The 20,903-nt window shown below is 42.6% G+C and overlaps 1 protein-coding gene across 25 annotated transcripts in view; it reads right to left on the bottom strand.

Moving 5' to 3' along the window:
• The window catches only part of FHIT (fragile histidine triad diadenosine triphosphatase), a 1,315,417-nt gene that overhangs the window by 236,514 nt on the left and 1,058,000 nt on the right, over window positions 1–20,903 (bottom strand). For all 25 annotated transcript variants that reach the window (XM_057508099.1, XM_057508116.1, XM_057508127.1 and 22 more), the window contains 2 exons: window positions 16,646–16,791; window positions 14,369–14,398 (listed from right to left, as the gene is read on the bottom strand). In XM_057508099.1, the coding sequence (XP_057364082.1) occupies window positions 14,369–14,398; window positions 16,646–16,791 (176 nt within the window). The remainder of the gene's footprint in view (window positions 1–14,368; window positions 14,399–16,645; window positions 16,792–20,903) is intronic.

Raw genomic sequence — 20,903 nt, 5'->3', positions numbered from 1 at the left:
TAACAGCTAATTGGAAGGAGTTTCTGTGAACTGTGAGCCTGGTTTAAGGTCACACCTGGTGTTCAGAGGTTAAGAAAAATCCCCACTTCCTGTTATGCAAATTTAACCTCAGAATAATGTCGTATCTTGGCTGGGCTATGGGGGAAACAGTTTCTCAATCATGTTGTTGTTCATTTTTTAAAGAATCCGTGATGCAAGGACTAGAACATAATGCTCCTTGATGGAGTTAACTCCCATCTCAGGGCTTATGCTTTGTAGACAACCTGTGTGTCTGGAGGGAATATTCATTCCTCCCTCCCCAGTGACATTTGTAGATGCCACTGTTTTCACTATAAAGAACCAGGTCTGCCCATTCCTTTCTGTTTGACTCCCTGGCCTAGAGGGCATGGAAACCAATGAGCTTCCTGTTAATGAGAATTCTGGGTCTTTTAACAGGGTGACTTGAGGGGACTGAAAATAAGCCGAAGTCCCTCTAACTCCTCTCCTGGGGTTTCTTTCCTCTGACTCTCTAACCAGCCTTCCTTCATGCAGGGGTGCTGGCAAAACCCCTGAGATGACAGGGACAAACGAGCAAGAACAGGGTGTCCTGGAGGGCAGGGACTGCATCTTCTCTGCTCACTGCTGTCATCATGGAAGCTAGAACGCAGGCTGGCAGGCAGTCAGGCCTTACTAAACAATGGGCAAAAAAAAAAAGAGTCCAGTTTGCCAGGCCTGTGTCGAAAGTTTCCCATTTTGTCCTCATGTAATTCTCATTCCAGTTTCATGCACAAGGAAACAAAGGCAGAGAGTGTCAATCCATCTGCCCACAGACGTGCAGCCAGCGGCAAGGGAACAAGATTTTGAATCCACAGAGCCAACAATGTCTGTGAGCGAGGGAGAGATTTACATCTCTCACTTGGGGAGGACATGTGTCTTTGTGACCTGCCACAATAGTTACTCCATTGACTCAGGCTGGCAATACCAACTGCCCCTGGATTCTGAGGAGGAAGACAACAATTTAGGTACATTCAGTTGAGCAGTCCAGGCACAGGCTTCCGGGGCCCAGAATTCACTCGCGCTAGCATTCGTCCACCATGAGACCAAAGAGCAGCTCTATGATGGCCAGCTGGTCTTCGGGATAGTAACATCACCAACCAGATTCGGCAATCTTCAAAAATATGAAAAGGAGCCAACACGTTCCACCTTAACAGCAGTGACTGTGAGCAAGAGCTTTCTAACCATTTCGTTTCCTGCAGTCTTCATCTGCAGCAAGAATATCCAGACCTGAGCCGTTCCACTTGGGGAGCCACCCTCATGCCACCAACCTTTTACTGAGACCCTCCTATGGTCCAAGAATTGCAGTACAGCACTTGCTGCTAAGACATCTGTAGCTTCTATGTGATTCTAGGCAACACGTTTAAAACAGAAGCGTCACCAAACAGAGGACACCCCGATATAAGGAACCAGTAGGTGAGGGAGAAGAAACCATGCCGTGCAGGCAGTTAAAGGCACTAACGATTGCTCAGGGGGGAGGACAGTACACTTCCGCCAACTCCTACAAAGGTTCTAGGGGGGAGAAGAAGTACAGAATTAATCCAGACCACCAGCATCCAGGAAGGAAGACTAAGGAGCAAAGATTCCAGTCTTGTGCCTGCTGTTGCACAAGGCGAAAATAACAACAAAATGAAAAGGCGTAAGCAAGCTATTCTAAGTGGAGTTATCCCCAAACAGAATGAGATAGCTGGTAACAAGTAAGCTAGCTATCACTGGAGGACTTTCCTGTGGATTTGCACATCAGATGAGCTAACGCAAAGACCACAGAACATGAATGATGGGTCAGTACAAGATGATGGTACTAAAATACAAAGAAATTTAGTCAGTGTGGGACCCTTTAAAGCTGGTATATTGGTTATGTTATTTTCAGAGAAGAATGCAATGCTCACAGATCAATTTATTACAAATTATATCCTTACCATGTCAATGAATGTAGTGACATGGGGACTTGACTCAGAGTCTTCCTAAACCTAATGAGCATGCTGAATATAATCAATTGGGTTTGCAATTAAAATTACAATTTATCTAACACATTCCCCCTAACCTACCCCTGCCTCTTGCTAAGGCTTAGGAAACTGCTGGGTGGTCAGTATGAATGAGCCCTTCTGCTGTAGGGTCAAGATCCTCTCTCTCCCTCCCTCTCTCTCTCTCTCTCTCTCTCTCTCTTTTTAAGCATGTCTATTACAGATAATCTATTAAACCTTGCATTTCTGTCCTATTTGTAAGTTTTAGCAAATCTTAGGTTTCAGATAGAGTGTCAAAGGATCATTAGGACAGTTAGCAGTATTTATCATTTCTCAGCTACGTTTTCAAGCTTTCACTGACTGCCCATAGAATTCTGTTAGCTAGTTCTACACAGATCACTATGAAATCTCCTTTATCTTTGTGCAAATTGCTTTTCTATTTTCCTGAAGTGAGATGAAAGATGAGCCAATCCATCCCTGAGAACCTAGCCATCGGTGTGCGTGTCATCAGTGCGCGGCTGAGGCCACGGCTTCGGTTGAATGACTGTAATGGCTAATGGATGATAAGATGCTGGGGCAGATTTTCTCCAACCTGCTGTGGATTAGAAATTTAACCCAGGCAGTCTGACTACCTCGGGTTGGGTCTTTAGAAAATATGCACAGGAATCTATGAACATGCCAACATACTTATTACAGAGCAAATATTGCCTCGTAGTCCAGCAAGGATGAAAAACCCAGAGAAGGCAGAGACAACAGTTCTGCACGGCTTTTGTAGAAGAGAAGGATTTTATTAAGGCTGAACTGAAAGGCGATGGCCCTGTGCTCTTTAGAGAGACTCATTTACTAGATGGTGAAAAATGAATGCTCTGGGTAATTTCATTTTGAATTGATTTATTTCTAAATGGGGGAAAATTGACACTTGGTGAAGAAAGTAAAAAGCAAGTGTCTGGGAAGAGCCAGCTAGTCTCAGGTATAACCCAATTATTTGAGCACAGGAAATAAGAACACAGAAGGCAGGGTAGAAGGTCACCCACGAAAGTCATTCCTTGTGGTGAATATCTCCCCTTCCCTTTCCCGGCGGACTCTCAGGAAAGTATAAACTGACCCATATTTCCAGTTTATTTCTGACACCTAAACCTAATCAAAGCTCACTTTTTAGAAATCCAATAGTTATTCTCAATTAGATTGCATGGCAAATTAAATCATAAATTTCTATGTCCTAGCTCTGGTTGTCACATTCCTAAAATATAGCCTTCTTCCCCGTGGCACTTTATTTAAACCTCTGAGGCTTGGCACTCCAAAGCAAGCCATGGGTTTGATAATTTGCTAATGTGGCCATAGTAATTGTTTTGAGCCATATTTATGATTTTATTGGATCTTACAACAATCAATAATAATCCACTGATGTCCTTGACTCTGGGGTTTTCTTAGAGTCGACAAATGGGGCAGCGGATTCATTTTTAATGTACTTGCTTAGCGCTCTCTCCCTGAGAGAGAGTCCTGCATATATTAATAAAGGCCACGAAATGAATGGCATTGGTGCACGTACTTTACCCTGAAGAATTAGCCGCAGCCTAAGATTTAATGCTAAAAAGAAGGGGATGGCTAGACTAACAGAGCCCATTTCATACAGCACCACCATCATTAAAGTTAATGGAATTACCTTGTGGTCACGCACCACAGGGAGCCCCTGGGAAGTTAAGCTCTCCTAGGGCCATTGATTCACAAACTTTCACTCCAAGATTCCCACTGGCATGTGATGAGTACTGTAGACAGGCAGAAGCACTTTACTCAAACTGTCAGTTAAGCATATTAAGGAGTAACAGTAACTGAATATTTTAGGGTAGATGCTCTACTTGAAGATGTTTTCCTTTGGAAATAGCAGACAATTCAACTCGGCCTGGCTCAGAACAACAGGGAACTCCACTGGATGGCCTAACCAGAGAGTCTAGAGGCAGGACAGGCTTCAGGGCTGGCTGATTCAGCAGCTCGGCAACGTTACCAAGGACCCCAACTTCTTTCTATCTCTGCCATTCGAGCCTCAGCATCTGCTACACTCCAGGGCAGGCTAACCTAGGAAGCAGGCGAGAGCTGCCAGCCGCTGCCAGGGTTAGTGCCTCCTTGTTCACAAGAAATACCAGAGAAAGCACCCTTTCCCACCCCCGATGGAGACAAGTCCTACCTGTGCTGGGAACGGCCCCCCTTGAAGCTGGGGAATCCTACCCTCTAAGTGGCTTAGGTTAGAATTAATTAAAGTCATTCCTATAGCAGAAAGAATTGGCCTGAGCCAGGGATGGGAAACTACGGCCCCTGGCCTGGTGCCTGCTTTTGTACATAAAATTTTATTGGACTGCAATCAAGCCTATTTGGGAAAATTCATTTGTGTGTTTTCTCTGGCTGTTTCTCTTTCATGCTATGAAAGCAAGTGTATAATTGTGACAGAGATTGTCTGACCGCCCTCAAAGCCTAAGATATAAACTATTAGCCACTTCTGTGAAAAAAGTCTCTGATACTAGACCACGATTTGGTCTCTGCATTAGACCTGATAAAGTTCACAGCAGGAGCGAGAGATAGATTCAAACACATTCTAACTATTTTGCTAAACAACAGAGGGGTGTAAAGCATATGCTGGGGAGACAGCCAAGTTCCCCTACAAGATAGGAGACAAAATTATTCAGGTTCTAGAAGAGTAGGCTTAGAAGGCTAAAAACCAAATAAATTAAGGTGTTCCACTGTATAAGGCACATGTGAAATATCTTGGGCCCTTAGAATAGAATCCAAACTCCAAGTACGTTTACAATAGAATTAAGATGCTTTACCATGGTGCATAAGTCCTGCAATAATGCTCACCTTTCTCCGCCCCAAATTCCTGGCCCCAGGCCTTCAATAATCTAGAATGGTCCAAGCTCATCTCCAACTGCTGTGTCTTCTGCCTAGAAAGTTCTTTTCCCCCTCTTCACCTGGCCAATCCCTGCTACTTCTCAGGCCCCAGTTTACAGGTCCTCTCTTCAGTGGGCCCTCCTGACCACCCTGTCCAGTGCAGCCAGGCCACCCCCTACTTCCCTCCCGTCGTGCTGTGCCCTCTCATAGCACCCTGGCATGGTCTCTCTCATACTACTCAGAATCAGCAATTATTTTATATGTTCACTTGGGTGCAGAGGAAGACAGGTGTCCCATCGCCGCCCTGCCTTCCACTGATCCCCAGGGCCCAGCAGCGCCAGACACACAGGAGGTTCTCAAAAAACACTGAGAGAGGAATTATTATGAATTACACAACCTCCACAGTCTTCCTCCATTACAGGACTTATTTCAATGACTGTTCTGAAGGACAGAGACAGTCAGTGAGGGACTGACTGACAGTGTTTTATTCTTGTCTGCCAGAGCCTATGAGAATACCTGGTACATAAAAAGCATTGGAGGAATAAATTAAAGACTGAACGCTAGATAGCAAAACATAAGCAAACTGGATGCTCATTTCCTGGGAGGAAGGAACAGCATACCTTTGACAGGGAGGAAATTCTCATCCTCAACCACAAACCGGAATCGTTTGTCCAGAACGTAAGGCAGCTGCCCTGCAGTGCACTCGGTCTCCAGGTAGAGAGAGAGACAAGGGACCGATGTAAAGGCTACTGAGGGGGATCGTTTGCACAAAGGGTGATACTATATGACTTCCAAGGTCAGCTGTCCCTCTGTTATCCCGGACTCTGACTTTCTTCCCCAAGAGTGAGTTTCATTTCTGGTCATCTGATGGCAGAGCTAAGCTTGGAATTACATTTATTCCTTCCATGGCTGAATAGTTTCATCAAAATTATACTGAATGAACCTGATCACATCTGGGAATTCAGACCATTTGCAACCAACAGATGAATTGAAACACAAATAAAAGGCCCTGTTGGGTTGTTTTCCAGGGCATCTGTACAGAAAGCATGATAAGAAAATACACCAATACCTAGACCCCAGGGTGGGCAATTTGAATGTGAACATTCGGATAAATGGATTTCACCACAAAGTGAAAGAACATGTGGCGAGTTCGCTTTGTTCTCTCAATGTTGTTTATTTTTCTACCACTTTAGGCAAAGTTGACATGCTAAACAACTTCATATTGATTTTTAATGTAACATCAGGCATAAGAAGAGCTTATTTAAGAGAATAAACTCCCAGGGAAAGACATGGGAGTTTTCATTGCCAGAATCCAATAACATTATCTTTACATTGAATGAGCCTGCATGGATGGTAAAGCCTGAGTTTGGTCCCTTCCCACGAGGTGTGGGATTCATCTGATTTAGAAAGCTCCCAGAGATGTGCGACTGTGTGTCCCTCATTTTGGTGGGTGAGTGGCCACTCCAGGGAGGGGCTCTGCCATGACACGTGTAGGATTGATGCCTCGTAGCAGGTGGAGCTGAAATCTCAAAATCACCCTTTTCCAGCACTAACATAATTCATGTTGACCTGGGGGCAGGACTATTGGCTGTGTTTGGCCCAGAGGCCATTACAGATTCTCACCAGCTGGGTGTATTTCACTCAGATTTCCTAAGGAAGGTCATTGTTCTAATCTTCCACGTCTATGGCTCTGCAGCTTGCCATGACTATTATTCATGAAGCTGGTTTCCATCTGAGCCAGGCTCAGTCATCAAATCCTTATTTTCCCCCTGCCTTCAGGTCTTGAGGATTACTTTATTAATGGCTTTGGCATAGAAGGCAAAGAAGAGCCCCTGAAAGGGGTTGAATAATTCAGGATGAATGTGGGAGTAAAAATCAAGTCTAAGTCATCCAGACCAAGAATCACAATGTATTTATAGAAATAAATAAAACAGTAATTCATAAATCTGGATAAGCATCACAATCAACTGTGGGCTTTTCAAAAATCTATTTTATGGGCCCCATTGTCGGAGATCTGAAATAGGAGATATGAAAACTAGTTCTATGCAAAAGATAAAGCAGAAAGTCTAAATTATAATAGTCATTTCTTGATGGAAAATTCAACGTGGCCCCTATGAAAGAAAGATTATAGAGATAGCTACACATTTTTTCTTTCAAAATGTTTAAAATATCAATGATGTTATAAAATATAAAGACTATAATGAGCAACCGGGTATATATATATTACCCAACTTAAAACACTACAACACTACTGCAACTGTGGAGGTGAAGGCCCCGGTACCCCCGACATCCCATGGTAGGCTCCTTTGCCATACTGTCCCCATTCGGGGGAATCCCAAATCTATTTGTGTCCATATCTCTAAGCAATATATAAACTTGCATTTTTTTTACACTGAATATAGATAGCCTAAAGGAACCTGCTTTTACAGTTTCTTATTTCTGCTAGCAACTCCTGAGACAAAAGGTTGTAATGTCCTGTGGACCTTTATCAGCTGAAATACCCTATCAACCAAAGCATACATTATTTTATAATCCCCAACCCTGCCCCCCACCATTCTGCATTTAAGGAGTACAGATAGTCTGTAACTGAGACGGAACCGACCTCTCACATTTAGTCAGAATCCCTGAATCCTTGTCACATGGCTAATTAGGCTGAGTTTCTTTTCTTTGTTTCACTTTTGTTTGTTTGTTTAACAGAATTGACATTTTGGCCAAGGCAACTTTTTAGATGTCACAGGTTTAGAATTTTGAACCTACAAGGAACTGGTTATAAGGAATTAGAAAAATTCTTATGCATTATTTCCCAGGCCAGAAACACGTAGAGCAAAATAGAAAGAGGAAGTGATTCCTAATTACCTAGTGTTACCACAATACTGAGCACCTAGCATTTCTTAGGCAACAAGATGACAGCAGGCAGCTGCCCTTCCTGAATCAATAGGGCAAGAAGGTGACTCGGAATAACACCTCCTTACATGTTTGTAGCATTTTAGGGACGATAAAGCACTTGCCTTTCACAGGATATTTGATTTGATAGCGATTAAATAAAACCCCCAAACTCTGAGCATCAGGTTGAAAACACAGTCTCCTGAAACCTGTTAAACACTGACATAAAGAATGTACCTGCAACATTTACCACAGTTCTGTGTTTCACATCTCAAGATAAATTTAACACCAAATATCCACCTTGCTGTATGTTAGGGCCTCCAATTACTAAAAGAGTTTGTTTGGTAGCACTAATGAAAAATTAGACATCTAAACTACTTGATTCTGCTGTAAACTCACATACAGTAGTAAAGCAGCAGTTACGTTAGTTAACCTTCACCTATATAATAAAAGTTAAACAGGGAGGATCTTCTGGGTATTTTTAGATGGAAGTTAATAGTATTCTAAGCATAGCAAAAATAATACCAATCAATCTGAACTGATGGAGACAAAACATTTACAACACTTCTCCTGTGCATCTTTGTGCTTACTGGGTCCAGGGGGTTTTAGGAACAGCGGGCCACAGGCTGTAATGGAGTGTTGGGCTTTCAGACAGGCCTGGGTTGGAATCCCAGCTCTACTATCTGTCAGCTTGTGTGCTGTTTAAGTCACTCAACCTCTGTAAACCCTGGTTTCACCAAGTATAAAATACTAATGTCCACTTTTGAGGATTATGAGGATTAAGTGCAACTTATCAAATTAATAGCCAGCATTTATTGACACGTTCCTATGTGCCAAGTGCCGTTGTAAAGGCATTTACCTGCATAAATCCACTTGGTCTTCACAACATCTCTACGGGGTAGGGTACCATTAAGACCCTCATCAACTTATAAATGGGTGCTGGAGATGGGGAAGGCTGACTTTTGCTGGGCCATACGTCTGGTAGGCAACATCTCTGGGACAGAAACAAGGCCATCTGGCTCCAGAGTCCTCTCTCCTCACAGTATGTTTTATTCCTGGTGACATGTCCCCATCACCCTCAGACAATCTCTAACATCCCCCCCATGAGCTGTCTGTGAGTTTGGAAGAACAGAGGAAAAAATAGTAGCAGGAGAATACCAGGGGCTTGGTTAAATTTTCCTTCAGTGCTTTGATGCAAAATGGCATCATGCAAATCAAAATTAATGAATTAGAAATGGAAAAACGCCATGATTTGATACCTACTTAGGAAAGGGCTGGACATTTAGGAGAAAGGAAGTTTCCCACAGGAGACAAGCAGGCATGGTCCCTTGTCCTGCCTGGAGAGCCAGGGCCCAGGGGTTCCACCCCTAAGTCACAGGGAGGGAAGGCAACATCAGACACATGTCCATGACAGAGGGGGAGGGCTGGTTTGGAAGCATCCGCTCCCACACCCAAACCCATCCCCTGAGCACCAAAATTGTTTTTGGTTTATCAAATTCAGGCGAATCAGACTCATCCTCAGAGCAGAGATGCAAATAGTAAGGCAATTCTACAAGATAAAAGCTACTGCATCCTGAGATACTAATTCTTCCGGCAGTAAATACATGCATTAGGTGTAAAGATAGGCAGGGCACTTTTCGTCATGTCTTTAATCAAGGAATAAAAGTTCTCTGGCAAATTACAGTTCTACTGAAATTCCCTTGCTTATGAAAATAATAAATAACAGTCAAATAAAATCATTTTCATTCTCAAGATGTCAGTTTCTCCTTTCTGTGCACACAAAATTTTAGGAATTCATCTGGGTTGAAAGCAAGCAGCTATGTGGAGATCCCTCCACATCTGCTTTCACTCCTTTGGTAAGTGGCTTTGTTCTGGAGTGAGACGTGCATGAGAATCACCAACAGTGTCTCTTAAAATGCTGAGTCCTGGGTCCTAAACCAGACTGACTACATTAGCATAGGGGGCAAGCAGGTTTCTGTTCTGTGAAAACCTGCTTCAAGGAACTGCGAAGTACACTCGTGGTTCAGGACCATGATTTATTCATTACCTCCTAGGGGTAGAGCAGAGGCTAAAAATATCAGAGCAGAGATTTTTTTCCCCCAGTTAGGCAGATTCCTGAATGTTCCAGTGGTCATTGTTTTATAGCAGGTTCAGACTAGATATTCAAACAGTACCTGCCATACAATCAGAAGAAAGTTCACTAAAGAACTTCAGCTAAAAGGCAGGAATGAATAGTGAGTAAATTCAGTGTATAATAGTTGTGAATGCATCAGGACCACAATCTCAATGTCAGGTACATTCTCCTAGAGCCCAGCCTTAGCCTTTTCTACAGATGAGAAAACTGAGGGGGAGATTACAATTAAGAAACAGGTCCCAGGTCCCAGGGACAGTATGTGGTTGGCTGGGTCATCTGTCCACCTCAGTTTCTCCTCGTCATCACTCACTACAGTAGAGAGGGTTTCCCCCACTTGAAAAATGGGGAAATAGAGAGGTTAACAGCCTGTCTCAAAGTCACATAGCTCCTAAGTTAGTAGAGCTAATATTCCTATGGAATGTCTGACTGATGCCAAAGTACATTAACTACCAGATCTTGTGAAAAACAAAAATGTCCTTTATGTTCATGAATTTAAAAACCACCAGATCTCCATGTGGCAAACCTGATCCTGGACCATAGAAACTCTGCAGTGAATGGAATAGTTGTTTCTTGTTGTTTAACTTTAAAACCACACTTATTTAAAGAATTCCTTTTGTTCTTTCCTAAGCAATCTGAAAAGTAACTGCTTGCATATCAACAGTTATTGAGACACTTCCCACTGCGTTAATACCATGAAATTAAATATCTAAGTAGAGGATTTAAGCATTATAAATGCAGAAGAGAGTAAGCAAAACACATTCTATAAATAGTTCTTATGAGATTCTAGATTACCTACCCGCCTTAAATCTCTCTAATCTGCCTAAAACACCCTCCCACCCAAAGCTGCAATAGCATTTGCTCTAAAAAGTACCTCCCATTAAACTTACTAAACAGTGACCCTTTTAAAGGGCTGAACATTGTCTTAATGATTTGGCCAGCTGGAATGACATTTTAGAATATGGTTTGGGAACTAACTTAGTGGGAATTCTGGTCTTTGCCAGTGATCCCCAGAATACGAGAGATTCTCGACAGCAATCCCAGGAAACCCAGACCCCTGGTGCACAGTGACATAAAAGTACACATCGCCTGCTACTTTCAGTAAGTGAGGGGAGAAACTTGAAGCAGAGATTTTTGCTCTAGCAAGCCAAGTCCCACTATCATCTCTAGTCTTCTCCCCACACCACCCAAAAAAATATGCAGTAAACAATGACAAAATGCAGACCCTTAAGAAGCTTTACTTCTCAAGGGACTAAAGAAACACCCTAATCCAGAAACAAAAACACACAAGCATGAAGAATGCCTTACGTCAATGAAAGCAACAGGATCGCGAGTAAAGGGTTTCAGATTGGAGGAGGTCAAAGGTTGATAACACATGATATATGGTTGTACATGTATGTGGTGATATATGGCTGCCAGCAGAAAAAAGAGATGGTTTCTCAAGTCTGCAGGCCATCCAAACTGCTGCAGTGATCACCTGGCAGATAAAAGGGCTTAACCACTTTTAAACTCAAAGGGAAGGTTAATCATCAATCAAGAAAGAAGAGGCCACTTTTTTACTTCAATATTTTCTTTCCCTGTTAAAAATGCCTTAACCAGTAAGCTAGGCTACCCACGTCCTTTGCAAAGCAAAATTTAAAGCCCCTGAACCAAAAAAAGCCCTGAAGTGGCATCCTGTTCAGGAGGCTAACTCAGTGGCATGCCTTCCCCAACAATAAAGACAGTGGCTGCAAGGGAAGAGATCACCAAGGGCTTATTGTTATTACCACGCAGAGTGGGACAGAAATGCTTCAGAACCCAGGCGTCAGGCAGAATACCGAGAGTCAGGCACAGACAGCAATTGCCGTGCTTCCCATGGCAGGCTGTCCAGTTCTGCCCTGAAATGTGTGACAGGGTGGATTTCAAAAAAGGAAGTTCTGTCTTGAATTTAGTTTTCAGAACCTGACTGCTGAGTACTGAAGATGCTACTACGCTGCCTGGAGGGGCTGGCTCACACGAGACTGGCTTCTGGGGGTCAAGGTTATAGCCATCAGCGCCAGCTATTTTATCACCATAAAACAGTGAGACTAGGTAAATATCCAAACCCTAAAAAGAACCCCATGGTGTGTTTGTTAACAATGAAGATTCCCAAACCTCATGCTCAATCAGCAGACTTAGAAGAACTGAGAAGCAATCCTTTTCTAGACTAACATAAAAATTACTTTTCATGTAAGTAGCATAAGGATCACACTGGGAAGAACACAGACTATCTCCTAAATTTCCAGCCCTTTCCTAAGTAGATATAATATATCATATATATATATATATATGGTTGTTCCCTTTGGCCATTTTATAATCTACAGAGGATTTGAGATGGCCTCGCTAATTCATATTAGGGAAATCCTGTGATCCTGTGATCAGGCTGGTAACAATTAAAAGATGTCCAAAACAATATAATCTGCTGGCTCAGAAAAAAAAAAGAAAATTTTGGGGAAAAAATATCAATTTATGCTAAACAATAAGTGGTGATGATTACCGCATTCACAATTCATGCATGAGTACTGTATAACCAAGAATTACTCCATCGACCTCACCACTGAAGCTAACACCACCATGCACAATGTTGGCCAGATGACTGTGTATGGACAAGAGCTATTAGAGTCAGAGCCTACAGCCAGGGGGCTCAGCCCTGCTAGACTGGGTGCTTGTTGGATTTTTTAAATTGTTTTATTCTATTACTATTTTTAGCTGAGATAAAATTCAACTACCACAAACTCGCCATTTTTAAGTGTATAATTCAGCAGCTTTTAGAATATTCATAATGTTGCACAAACAACCCCACTAATTCCATGGCTTCACCCCAAAAAGGAAACCCTCACCCATTCATTAGCAGTCGCTCCCCATTCCCTCCTTGTCCAGCCCCTGGCAATCACTTTTCGTCTCTATTCAACACCTGATTTTACCGAAAGGATTTTTAACATCCCACTCAGAATTCCAAAGTGAAATTTTTGAGCTCATATCCTATTCATTTATATTCATATAAATTTGGGGTATGCTTAATATGTGCATATTATCAATCTGTGCATCCCACTTCATATGGCTTGTGCATTCTCGCGTTACTAACCATACCTCTACTGAGTTACTTGCGAAGGCAGAAGGAATTCCATCACATGCATATTGCATAAGTCATCCAACTAATCTGGTATTACTGGAATTTACATTTGAATACTGAGTTTCGTTAAAAACAAAAAACAAAAAACTAGTTACCAGGTTTAAACATTTGTGTTTTGTGTCTCAAGAAATAATTTCGAAAAGAAGCTACTCGTATCATAATCTTTTTTTAGTGTCAGTGTATTTAGAAGCTTGCTTGGCATGGGGGTAGACAATGGGGTGGAGGAAATCTGTCAGTCCCTTCTGTCCCTATCACAGCCTGTGTCTGTAGCGATCACAAGACTAGCTCTTTTTTATCATAAGGAATTTGGTGGCAGTCCCTACAGGTCATTCACTCCTCAAAAGTACTTCCCAGAGATGCTATGTTTGAAGTCCCACGGTAGGGGTAGCCTTACGAAACATTGAAGCCATATGCAAAATAGTATCAAAAGAGGAGTATGTTTATTTGGCATTGTTTGATGCTAAACATTACCTTACCCATTCACAACCAGTCTCAAAGCCATAAAACTTTATTTTGCAAAGTCCATTAGCATCCCAGTTCGAATGACTTCTGGTTTCTAGAACTGACAAAATAGCTTTTTCTATAATTGGGGACACAGGACCTGCCTGCAAAGGAATTTGCATTTGCATGAAGGGGGCGGAAAAACCCAGTTTCAGAATCAGCCAGGACTTCATTCTTTCATTTTACTTTAACCAGGGAAGCAGAGACTATTCCAATAAATACTCCTTTCTTCTTTTAGCACACTTCACCACGCATCTCTGAGCTCCACTGACGCCATTAGGTGAGAACTGTGGTATTAAGTACAAAGGGAGGAAAGGAATAGGTGTGTGGGTGGAGAGAAAGAGAACAGATCAGAGCACGGGCAAGTGAAGGCAGAAATGTGGGGCTACACAGCCCTTAGCCCGTCACTCAAGAAGGATGAAGCAAAATATACGATGCAAAGAACTGGAAGGCGTGTCAAAGACATCCAGGCTGAGAAGAGAACTCACAAATCCACACGCGGCATATGCGCTGTTTTCTCCTCTCTACTTACACAGGGACTCCTTTGACTTCAGTTTCTGCTCTAGGACGCCTTGATTTACTTTCTGTTTTAACATTGGCACAATAATAATTTTACTACAAAAGGTAAATGTCTTGTAAACTAATGGGAGACATATTGGTTAGCACAGTTTATAATGTCAGGATTTATGGCTCGAACACCGAGGGTCTCTCTGACCTCGAAGATAACATAATGAAACAGCAATGTGCTGCAAATGACTCAGTGTGATTTTTATTAGTTCTCATAATTGCCCCTTATTAATTTGAATGCACATAATAAGCACTCACCTTCACAGTCTGTCCAGCTTCGGGGCCATCCTAGAAGTAGAGAGAGAAAAAAAAAAAACCAGAATTGATAAAGATGGTATCTCCTGCATATTCAGAAATCTCTCCCATTAATAATTTAGATCCAATTTCATTGTGTGTTGATTTATAGTATTCTCATGGGAACCATTCCCTTCAAATATGGGAGACCAGACAGTTCTCCATGTCTGCGTGAGAGTAGGTGAAAAGTTATGTATAAAAATGATATAAATTACCCAGTAAGCCAACCCCCTTGTTACTTTCATACTTTTGCTCTTGGCCTCGGCTCTAATTTTATTAAGGGCAGGCTGAAAACATTTGGGGAGGTGAAGTATCACGTCTTTAGGTTATCTTTAAATCAGATGTAGTTTAATTCACGTCCGATTACTTTAAGTCTCTACCCAGGAAATCTGCTGCAAATGTAATTCCTTAAGCAAGAACGTGGACTGCCCCCTATGTGAAGACTCTGGCAGCTCTGACCCTGAGGGAGAAAGGTGGGAGGGCTCAGTGCAGCTGGTCCTTTTCCCATCCCGGCTCCTTCTCTCGCCTTTCTGAAGACGAAGTGAACTATTTGTTTAGTTGTAAATGAGTAAAAGCTCGCCCAGTCACCAGCCACGATACAAAACAAACAGAACCAAGCTCTGATCCAGTTTAGGGTAGCAGAACAGGCAATACCTCCACGATCAGAAATTCCAAGATTGATTTAGAACTTTGCAGCTGAAGGAAGTCTTTCTACCTCTACTCTATGACTGAGGCTAATGGGGTAAGAATGCTTGCCCTGCTGTGCGGCCAGGATTAGGCAGTACTGGGTCATCAGCGGTTTTCAAACTTGGAGTCACAACCCACCATGAGTCATGAAGTCAACTGACTGAGTTGTGAGCAGCACTAAACCCAAAGGAAATTGGATAACAAAACTATGAGAGAGCATGGAATGGGTAAATACTGTTTTTGAAACTTCTGTTTCTTATATTTGTTTACGGGAGGCACATACAAGATTGGGAAATAAATCTATATCTCACTGTGGGTTAAAGTTTTAAAAAGTTTGAAAACATTGTGTATGAAAATCGTGCAAGTGCTATGCCCAAGTCAGTTCCTCTATTTACCTAATTAACGTTCTAGATGCTGTTAGATAACCAGCGCTGGCCATTTTCTATGGATGTGAATTTTCTTCTAGTATTTCATTAAACATGGACAGATGTCTTCACCCACTTGCCTTCATTTGGTCTCTCTAGAAACACGATTTTCAGCATATGCTTGATAAACCTACCCTGAGCTTAACTACCTTCTTAGAGATGACTCCAGTGGTTTGACATACAACACACACAGGCATGGTTTTACAGGGCAGTGTAGATGCTCTCAACACAGCCGTGGTTTTCTAAGAAGATGAGCGTTTTCTGTCACAGTCTTTTATGACCTGAAAACAGTGGCCTTCCTTATCTGGTCTCTTTTAAGGTCTATGTGGAAAGCTGAGGAGGCCAATGAAAGGATGGGAAATAGTTTAACTAAAGCACCAAGGTCTCACCTTATGGAACAATCCATTTCTTCTCCGAGGGTTACTGCAGAGTCCTTTGAAGGTCACACAGGACTTTATGTATTGATACCCCCAGTTCTTTCCATGGGGGGTGTGAAGGGGCTCATGGCATGTCACCACTGATTTACTCAATTCCTACAGAGGCTGCTGTGCCAGGGACCTCCTCCTCCCACACTGACAAGTGCTGGCTTGTTCTGCCTAAAGATCCCCAGGGATTGAGAGTCTCATTTCTTTTCCTGGGAAACAACATATCCAATCCATACAGCTTCATAAAAATCCATAATCAATCACTGAGGCTTGAATTAAAGAGAAAAGGTCAGTCCTCTGAAGGCAAGGCTCCACCTAACTTGCATCTCTACTCGCCTGGAAGTAGAGCAGGGCTAAGTCCATGCAGCAAACAAAACACACTTACAATGGAATGACAATGACTCGTCCAGCGCCAGCTCCAGTGAAAGATATGAGATGTCCTAAAGCACATTGAGTTATGTCTGCAGCTCCCACCTACTTTGTGAACAACACTGAAGACATTGCCTCAAAAGTATTCCACAATCCAGCTTGGGGCCAATGGGCAGTAGGGCTGTCTTGGATTAACAATGTCATTTTCTGCTACTATATGAGACGTGAGCAACCACAGCTGCCTTCCCAGTGAGACGTCCCCTTAAGAGGGAGAGTGCCCAATGCTAGGACTGAAAAAGGAATAAAAATAATTCCTGAGCTAACTGTACACTCACCTGCATGGACAAGGTGAGAGAAGTCCCCTGGAAATGCTTCTCCACCGCCGTCCCGACCCTCTGCGTGGCCTGAAACAAATCGGCCACTTCGTCAGGACGCAGATCTCGGAAGCGCTCCACTGGCCGAAGAGGGCACACGAGGACATCTGCAGTGAGGTCTGTTAAGGCTTGCGTGCTTGGGGTAGTATTTTTACCAAGAACTTTATACCCGCAGTATGGAATTCCCTTGTCCCAACTTTGGAAACTCTTGAAGACTAAGGAATAAAAGAACAAATATTTACCAACCACCAAACTCCAAGAAGTTCCGAGAGCAGACTAACATGGTTCAAAGGGTGCTTGTGCAAACACGATTTCCCCTGAGCTTCATAGGAGAAGCTGTGGTGCACTGAGGAAATTCTTTTAAGAGAAAAGGACAAGAGGATTCAGAGAGACCTCAAGTGCTGGCAAAACGATTACGCCAAGAGGCAAGATCTGTTCTCGACCATTACCTTCTGACCCCTATTCTAAAGCCTCTGTCTTCTAAAGCAGTCAAAAATCCGGGGTTGAAAAAGCAGCCAGAATATCCAGTTGGTTTCTCCACACACAGCACTGTGATTAAAATTGTCATTTCAATTTCTCTTTAGAGAAATATATAATGCAAATACAATAGTTGTCTTTTTTATTTTATTTTGAAAAAGAGTATAGTCATCCTGACAATATACAGTGAACTGTATCTACGACCAAGAGATGTGCCAGGGGGTTAAACATTTTATGACAAATGTCCCTTAAATTGATTATCAAGAATTCAAGAAAGCAGTTGAAGGAAAATCACTCATTTAAGAAAAGGGCTGGGTGTCCTCTTATGCAAACACACCATCTTGATGTATTTTGTAAGTTAGACAGACCAACATATTTACATTATTGCTCTGAACAAACAACAAGGTCTAGAGTAAAAGGCTGTATATTTGATCACTGGTTGGTAGCAAAATTAATATTCAAAGTTACACCATCAATAATATTTCAGTTCCTTTTGTATTTGAGATCACATATGTGTTGGTATATACATATATGCACATACAAATATGCATATATATGTATACACACATAAGTTACAGTAATTTTTGTTAGTTTTCTGGTACCAGCAGAGGGGGAAAAAAGCACTCGAACATTCTTTTCTATTTCTTTCTTTCTTTTTTTTTCCTTTTTCATTGTTATCTTAAAACAGCATGCTTCTACCTGGAGCTAAGCAGCTCAGAGGCATAATAAAACCGTAATTTTGCAATTGCCAGTCTCACCAGAGTATCAAGCATTTTAGCCCATCATCCCATTGGTGGGACTCTGGCCCCAAGAGGAATGAGCCTTGCTCACCTGGGCGGGCCTGTTTCCCACCAGAGAAGGGGGAAAAAAGAGAGAAAACTGATTTTGTTCATAACTAGGAAACGCATGTCAGCAGTAAACTAGGAAAAGGAACATTTGTTTAATCTGAGTTCATTTTTTGAGAGGAGAAGGGAAGCCGTCACCTATAGGGAGTCTGATACTTTAAAAGATAATTACCCACCTTCAGCAGGGTTGTTTTATTATCACGGGTCAATGAGCCTTTTAGAAATGAAGAATTTCCTTTCATTGCCTTCTAGCGGACTGCCAGCCTTCACTCCCACTGAGTTGCTTTTTCTTTGTTAAAAGAGACGTTTCTCCATCTTCCTTCTCCCCCGCTTTGGTTTACACGCCCCCAGGCCCTGACTTCATCAAGCCACAGCAAGAGGGTAACTTTGCAAGCTTCCAACAATATCCATAATGGCCGTGGTCGGCCAATTCGCTCTACGGCAGCTCAGTGCGGAAGGAACAACATTGTATCTCGACAATTCATGACTGAAAACTGTTGGAATGAGCTGGACAGTCTCTGAGTCTAATGCAACTTTAGCAATAACAATGACATCTGAGGGGTTTTCTTTCCAACGCTGTAAAAAAATCTTGTGTTATTACCTCTCCAGTTCACTTGTCTGATGAGAATAACTGGCTTGACCCAATGTTTAATGAATCAAAACGTTAATGGAATTGAATCAGAATGGCTGATTCTGTCAGCTGTCTTATCTAGCATACACTCACCTGCAGGGTCTCGTATGTCTCATACATTTATTACTTTAATTGAACATTAATAATAGTAATACAACGGGTCACAAAACAGTTAAGCAGGCTACATAGATTCGCATTTAAGTGACTATTTCTCATCAGCCCATTTAGACAACATTGTCCTGATATATATATCTCTTTTGTTAAGCCTTTTGTTAAGAAAACATCTGCATAAATAAATACACGTTTTACGCAAGTAAGATAAAATAGAGACAGCTTTTAAGGGTGTTTATTACCTAGGCAGGTATTTCTGCAGGGTCACTTATTTGTTTCACTGGGACCCAGCAGATGGCCAAACAGGTGTCTCCACCTGGAAGCAGACCCACAGGCAGCTCCACGGGACTCTGCAGCAGGTAGATGGGTCTGAGTTACACAGGATGGGCCTCTAGAGCTTCTGGAGGCTGTGTGAGGACCAGAGCTGGCCAGCAGCAGACCCACTAGCCAACGTTCTCTCCAGATCATCCCAGGCACTTGATGGGCATCAGAAAGTTGGGACCAGCCATCCTCCCTCCTTTAAAACCAGAGCAGAAAACAGCCTCTGCCTTGACCTCACCCAGGCCCCATCCTGACCGCTGCCTCCTGGACCTCCTCTTTCTCCACCCCTCTTTTACAAACCGTACATCTCCCACATTTGCCTTCTTTCTGTTCCTCAAACACATCCTTCCAACCGGGGCCTTTGTCCGGGCTGGTCTGCCTAGCATTCAGTAGCCCATGACCTCCACACGGTAGCTTCTTTCTTATCACTCAGATTCTAATGTCTATGCCACCCTCTCAAAGGAGCATTCCACGACCACCCAGTTCAAACTGCTTCCCAGTCACCCCCTCTGAAATCACACCATTTTAACGTTTCCGCTGCTCTAACCCCGGCTGGTGGATTCCCTGGTTGGTTAATACATACCCGAGTGAGAAGGCAAACTCTACGAGAGCACAGACTTTGTCTCTGTCCTCATTTCCCTCAAGAACATCACCGACACTTACGTACTCATTGGCGCATGATAAGCCAGGCCCTCTTACCAGCCACCTCTGAGTACTGAGACCTTAAGAAATGGAGACCACATTCGTTTACTTCTTACTCATCTAGACAACATGGAGATGGTCTGCAAGATTTTTCTTTTTATTTCAAAGAGGTTTATCCTTAATATCCAGCATAGAATGAATGTTGAATGTGAGCCAGAAAAACAAACTCCTTTTTAAGGTAAACTAATTTTCATATGAGCCCGAAGGAAATATAATCATGAAGGCAAAATGCCTTTTTAAAAATCCTTAGAAAGAAATGGTTTCTAGGTTACTCAGAGTCTCAGATAAACTATAGCTCTATGAATTCTATTTTATATTACGACTAGGACATGTGATTCATTTGTTCATTCGGTGGACACTGAGGACCAGTTACGTGGGGACACTGTGCTAGGCTCTGGGAAGAGCAAAGGAGAGTAAGAGGTTGCTTTGCACTTTCAGTCCAGGAGGTGAGCATTGAATCAGGTGACCGTGGTACTATGGGAGGGACAGACGTAAGCACCGAGGGCAACAGAAGGAGAGCAGACACCCCCAGCACAGTGGGGACCTGGGACACCTTAGCAAGGAGAGGCTGCCCCGGTAACCGTGGGTCCCTGCTGAGTGAGATGAGTATCCCATGGCTAGCAGAAAATATCAGCAGGTTTTCATAAAGCATTTAAAGCAGGTCAACGAACTTTTTGTGCAAAAGGCCAGACGGTAAATATTTTAGGTTTACCGGGCCATATGCCTAAGCTGACATATCCATAGAATACAATAATAGGTATGGCTGTATTCTAATAAACCTTAATTTACATAAGAAGGAGGCCAGCCATATTTGTCTCCTTGGTCTTCGAGTGTCAATCCCCCATTTAGAGGAATCACATCAGAAACAGGTAAGTAAAGGCAACCAGAAGTATTTGGGGGCCTCTTCCTCTTTTCCAAAGGACTACCATTCTATCTTAACAGCACACTGAACAAAGATGATTATGGTATCTTAACATTTTTTCACTTGCTAAAAAAAGTACCTGGGTGTGATAGAGCATTTTCATGACCCTCTGTAGCCCTTCTGATGTTTTCAAAGACTAATTACAACCAGAAAATGGGTTACAGAAATGCATCCTCTGGATGACTCATGAGTATGACTCCCCAGGGCAGC

This window comes from Manis pentadactyla, chromosome 1, assembly GCF_030020395.1.
Source record: "Manis pentadactyla isolate mManPen7 chromosome 1, mManPen7.hap1, whole genome shotgun sequence".
Taxonomy (NCBI): Eukaryota; Metazoa; Chordata; class Mammalia; order Pholidota; family Manidae; genus Manis; species Manis pentadactyla.
The sequence above is the reverse complement of the archived record's forward strand: the minus strand, read 5'-3'. Positions and strand labels throughout refer to the sequence as shown.